The 6076-nt window shown below is 41.5% G+C and overlaps 1 protein-coding gene across 1 annotated transcript; it reads left to right on the forward strand.

Moving 5' to 3' along the window:
- Positions 1–1929: 1929 nt before the first annotated feature.
- On the forward strand, positions 1930–4768 carry LOC311139663 (dual specificity protein phosphatase 13A-like). Its single transcript, XM_084174585.1, has 3 exons — positions 1930–2547; positions 2873–3090; positions 3512–4768. Exons 1-3 carry the CDS (start codon positions 2393–2395, stop codon positions 3712–3714), a joined length of 576 nt encoding a protein of 191 aa, XP_084030711.1. The 5' UTR covers positions 1930–2392; the 3' UTR covers positions 3715–4768.
- Positions 4769–6076: the final 1308 nt, after the last annotated feature.

A 6076-nucleotide genomic window follows, 5' to 3' on the forward strand; every position in this document is an offset into this window, starting at 1 on the left:
AATAATAGTAGAGAGAATTATTTATTTCAGCTTTTATTTCTTTCATCACATTCCCAGTGGGTCAGAAGTTTACATAAACTCAATTAGTATTTGGCAGCATTGCCTTTAAATTGTTTAACTTGGGTCAAACATTTCGGCTAGCCTTCCACAAGCTTCCCACAATAAGTTGGGTGAATTTTGGCCCATTCATCCTGACAGAGCTGGTGTAACGGAGTCAGGTTTGTAGGCCTCCTAGCTCACACACGCTTTTTCAGTTCTGCCCACAAATGTTCTATAGGATTGAGGTCAGGGCTTTGTGATGGCCACTCCAATACCTTGACTTTGTTGTCCTTAAGCCATTTTGCCATAACTTTGGAAGTATGCTTGGGGTCATTGTCCATTTGGAAGACCCATTTGCGACCAAGCTTTAACTTCCTGACTTAAGTCTTGAGATGTTGCTTCAATATATCCACATCATTTTCCTTCCTCATGATGCCATCTATTTTGTGAAGTGCACCAGTCCCTCCTGCAGCAAAGCACCCCCACAGCATGATGCTGCCACCCCCGTGCTTCACGATTGGGAAGGTGTTCTTCGGCTTGCAAGCACCCCCTTTTTCCTCCAAACATAACGATGGTCATTATGGCCAAACAGTTCTATTTTTGTTTCATCAGACCAGAGGACATTTCTCCAAAAAGTACGATCTTTGTCCCCATGTGCAGTTGCAAACCGTAGTCTGGCTTTTTTATGGCGGTTTTGGAGCAGTGGCTTCTTCCTTGCTGAGCAGCCTTTCAGGTTATGTCGATATAGGACTTGCTTTACTGTGGATATAGATACTTTTGCACCTGTTTCCTCCAGCATCTTAACAAGGTCCTTTGCTGTTGTTCTGGGATTGATTTGCACTTTTCGCACCAAAGTACGTTAATCTGAGTGGTATGATGGCTGCGTGTTTATACTTGCATACTATTGTTTGTACCGATGAACGTGGTACCTTCAGGCGTTTGGAAATTGCTTCCAAGGATGAACCAGGTCTTGGCTGATTTCTTTCTGAGGTCTTGGCTGATTTCTTTTGATTTTCCCATGATGTCAAGCAAAGAGTCACTGAGTTTGAAGGTAGACCTTGAAATACATCCACAGGTACACCTCCAATTGACTCAAATGATGTCAATTAGCCTATCAGTAGCTTCTAAAGCCATGACATCATTTTCTGGAATTTTCCAAGCTGTTTAAAGCACAGTCAACTTAGTGTATGTAAACTTCTGACCCACTGGAATTGTGATACAGTGAATTACACGTGAAATAATCTGTCTGTAAACAATTGTTGGAAAAATTACTTGTGTCATGCACAAAGTAGATGTCCTAACCGACTTGCCAAAACTATAGTTTGTTAACAAGACATTTGTGGAGTGGTTGAAAAACGAGTTTTAATGACTCCAACCTAAGTGTATGTAAACTTCCGACTTCAACTGTACATCCAAGATGCACTAAACTCAGCAGACGGTAGGCAAGCATAGCCATCCCATTTAGTATTTTACAGTCATTAGACTTTGCATATAAGGCCGGTTTTTCCTCTGCATTATAAAGGGCTTGACATTCACCTTTTTAGCCACTTGTCTTTCTGACCAGTAGGACAGATTTCTAATTGTCCAAAAGCTCAAGTCACCAGATACTTTTTTTTTTTGTAAACACCATTGTCCAAATAGTTGACTGAACATTGTGTTGTATTGTGTTGTATGATGCAAGAAACCACTTTACAAAATACAAATAATTATTATCATTGTTATTACCATACAGAGAATCAGACAGAAATGCAGGCTACCCTCTGCCTATTGGCCTCTTTGCATATTCAAGCCTGTCTCAAAATACAACACTGCCCCTTTAAGACAAAAAAAAAACTCCTTACCTAACTTGCATATCAATGATGCCTAGAAATGGAACTAGGAAGCAACCACTCCCACATTGCTGACCAAAATAAGCTATAACTTGGCTAGTAACTTGCTAACTAGCAAATAATCAAGAAATGTGCACACGTGGTGGCTACACGTGGTTCTGCACTTTGAAAGACCGCTTGTCAGAGTAGTTCTCCTCAGATGCACAATACCTACAACGACTCGATCTTGTAAATTAGATTTGTTTTGTTGCATTGAAAGGAACTGATATGTTGATTCGATCACAATTTCCACATTAAAGAGAAACATTGATATGTTTATGGGAAGATAGTGTAAACTAATGGGGCAACTCTAGTGAAGTTCATTCTGCTTCTCTGTGTGGGCTGGCAATTCTTCTGCGCGTCGAAGGAGCTGCGCGACCGTGCACGCACAGTTTAGAAGGAACGTTGGACTCAGGCAAGTCATACTAATGATATGATGGCATTGTAGGAAATTATGTCCATTGTCCAGCACTGAGAGGACAGTCATGTCCAAGGTGTTAACAACAACAAATGTTCAGGAAGCATGTGGATCCTCCTCTGACACTCCATCTGTGAAGGACTTGGTGAAGATTCTCTTTGGTGGCAAAAGATTTGGCAACCCAGTGGATGAGGTTTGGCCTAACCTTTTCATTGCGGACATGTAAGTCATGAAGTATTATTCCTTCACAGATTGCCCTTCACAGGCTAACTGAATTGCATGTATAGAATTATCTTATTTGTAGCTTAGTTGGTAGAGCATGGCGCTTTCAACGCCAGTATAGTGGGTTAGATTTCCGGGACCACCCATACGTAAAAAATGTATGCACGCATGGTCACTTTGGATAAAGGCGTCTGCTAAATGAAATATTTTATTATTACACAGCTTATTTTAATCATTTTACAATGTTTCTCTCAATGTTTACAAGGGATTTCGGAAGATCATACTATGAAAGAAATACATGAGATTCCGTTTTTTTTTTCTGCAGGTCTGTAGCCAATGATCGATACAGCCTATGGAAGCTTGGAATCACTCATGTCCTGAATGCTGCCCATGGGAGGCAGCACTGCCTAGGGAGCCATGTTTTCTACGGGTCAACAGTGGACTACCATGGAGTGCCTGCTGATGATTCACCATCTTTTGACCTTTCACCTTATTTTTATTCCACTGCCGATTACATCCAAGATGCACTGAGCACAGCAGACGGTAGGCAAGCATAGCCATCCCATTTAGTATTTTACAGTCATTAGACTTTGCATAAAAGCCGGTTTCACAAACACAGATTAAGCCTAGTCTTGGACTCAAAAGTGTATTCTTAATCTGTCTCTTGGAAAAGTGGCCCATAAAGTATGTCTCACAAGATCAGTTTTACGCCAAAATGTAACCCTTTCTGTATGCCTCGTTAATTAAATAATCAGATCTATGCAGAAACAGAATGCTCCTTTTTCTTTATTTTCCTAGATAGTCACCCGTTGAAGTGTCCTGGTGTAAGGAATGTTTTCTGATTAGTTGGACCACTTTAATTAATTCATACTTTGAAGTGCTATCCTCTGGGAATACAATGTACATCTTGCTTTATATGGTTTTACCCAAATAAATTAAACTAATTTTTTTCACTCCTCCACAGCCAGGATCCTGGTCCACTGTGCTGTAGGTGTGAGTAGGTCTGCTTCTCTGGTGCTGGCCTACTTGATGATCCATCACCACTACTCCTTGCTAGATGCCATCACAAAGGTCAAAGAGCACAGGTGGATCTTTCCAAACACAGGATTCCTAAAACAACTCAGCGCGTTGGATAAGAAACTGCACACAAAGAAACAGGAGAAGTGAATATGAAGACAGGTCAACATTATGCTACAAAGAGCACTGAGACACTAAAAGTCAACCCTTTTAAACAGATGAAATGTCAATTTCTTAATAAGCTCTGTCTGCACAAGGCAATTAGATTTCTGATATTGACTACCATGTTGATGCACTTTTCAATAGAAATAAAATAGTTTGTTTGGCTTTTTAATGTACTATATTTGACCTATTTACAATGAATAGGCAGCACTGTCTTTCTGTTCCTGCCAACACACTACTGTATACTGTAGAAAACATTTGTCCATAATGATGTGTAAAATGATCAGTGCGTAATCTCGGTTTGTAGTTTATTGAATTAAGATTTGGCTGTGTCGCAAATGGCACCCTATTCCCTATATACTGCACTACTTTTGACCAGGGCCCATATGGCTCTGATCAAAAGTAGTGCTCTATATAGGGAAAAGGGTGCCATTTGGGACTCACACCCAGAGTGGTGTGAAAGGCACAGTCACAGCCCCCAGTTTGTGATCCCGCCCTCTCACAGCCTATGTAGTAAGCGTACACGCTAGCCTGAGCGCTAAATTGGGTAACTGTCCCACTCCATCACACTTAGTTTATAGTTAATTAATTTGTAAGTACCCCATGTCTGATGTTATGATTGTTAAAACCAAAACAACCCTGATGATAAAAACAGCATAGACCAGCATACATTTCAAGCTGGTCTGACCAGCATGGTCTAGCTGGTTCTGCTGGCTGACCAGCATGGTCTAGCTGGTTATGCTGGCAAACTAGCATTCGTTGTGTTTTTGTCCCTATGGGGGAACCCTTTTGGGTGTCACGTAGAACCCTTTGATTTGTCCCTGTAGGTAGGGGAACCCTTTTAAATTCCATTTAAATCCTCTCATTTAGAACCCTCTGGTTCCAGGTAGAACCAATGACAGGTTCTACAGTTATACTTATAGCATACTTCAGATGCGCTTATGGCACACGCTGTTAAAAATTACCTGTAATTTGACATTAAGGCTACTGAGTTGCAGTAAAATACAGTATTTTCACTGTTGAATTAAGGTGTTATTGTTGTAAAATAACTTGTTGTTTACCTTACTTTCACTGCAGTTTGAAATGTAGGTGGAGCAATGTACTGGCGTGGGCTTATTAGCATATTTGGGGGCATGTTCTAAATATGTTGCATTTGTGCCAACCGTTAGTGGAAGTGTTGTACCAGTTTAAGTGGTTTTATCGTTATGTTGATGAAGATTGAGCAACTAATTTGTCCACGCACATTTCTATAGTCTTTGTAAGAGGTTGTGAAAATCAAGAGCTGCACTGTTAACAGTAACTTACTTTGGCTGAATTTACTTTACGCTCACTGACCTGATGGTGTGGCAGGAAGGCCAATCTAGAGGTTGAGGCCAAGTGTGCTCATCACAAAGAATGCTAATAGTTGTCACCTAATGTTATAAGCTTTCTTGTAATCAGAAAAGTTCATTGAAGGTACAGTGAGCTACTGGCAGCTATTTGCAAGTATGTTACTGTGCATTTTAAAATAACTTATTGACAGTTAGGTTGCAGTTCAGCTGCCAGTTACTGGCTATTAATCAATCAATCAATCAATTTTATTTTATATAGCCCTTCTTACATCAGCTAATATCTCGAAGTGCTGTACAGAAACCCAGCCTAAAACCCCAAACAGCTAGTAATGCAGGTGTAGAAGCACGGTGGCTAGGAAAAACTCCCTAGAAAGGCAAAACCTAGGAAGAAACCTAGAGAGGAACCAGGCTATGAGGGGTGGCCAGTCCTCTTCTGGCTGTGCCGGGTGGAGATTATAACAGAACCATGCCAAGATGTTCAAAAATGTTCATAAGTGACAAGCATGGTCAAATAATAATCAGGAATAAATCTCAGTTGGCTTTTCATAGCCGATCATTAGAGTTTAAAACAGCAGGTCTGGAACAGGTAGGGGTTCCATAACCGCAGGCAGAACAGTTTAAACTGGAATAGCAGCAAGGCCAGGCGGACTGGGGATAGCAAGGAGTCACCACGGCCGGTAGTCCCGACGTATGGTCCTAGGGCTCAGGTCTCTCAGTTGGCTTTTCATAGCCGATCATTTAGAGTTGAAAACAGCAGGTCTGGGACAGGTAGGGGTTTCGTAGCCGCAGGCAGAACAGTTGAAACTGGAATAGCAGCAAGGCCAGGCGGACTGGGGGCAGCAGGGTGTCATCATGCCCGGTAGTCCTGACGTATGGTCCTAGGGCTCAGGTTCTCAGAGAGAAAGAGAGAACGAGAGAATTAGAGAGAGCATACTTAAATTCACACAGGACACTGGATAAGACAGGAGAAGTACTCCAGGTATAACCAACTAACCCCAGCCCCCCGACACATAAACTAC

This window comes from Coregonus lavaretus, assembly GCF_964263955.1.
Source record: "Coregonus lavaretus genome assembly, chromosome: 1".
NCBI classification, from domain to species: Eukaryota; Metazoa; Chordata; class Actinopteri; order Salmoniformes; family Salmonidae; genus Coregonus; species Coregonus lavaretus.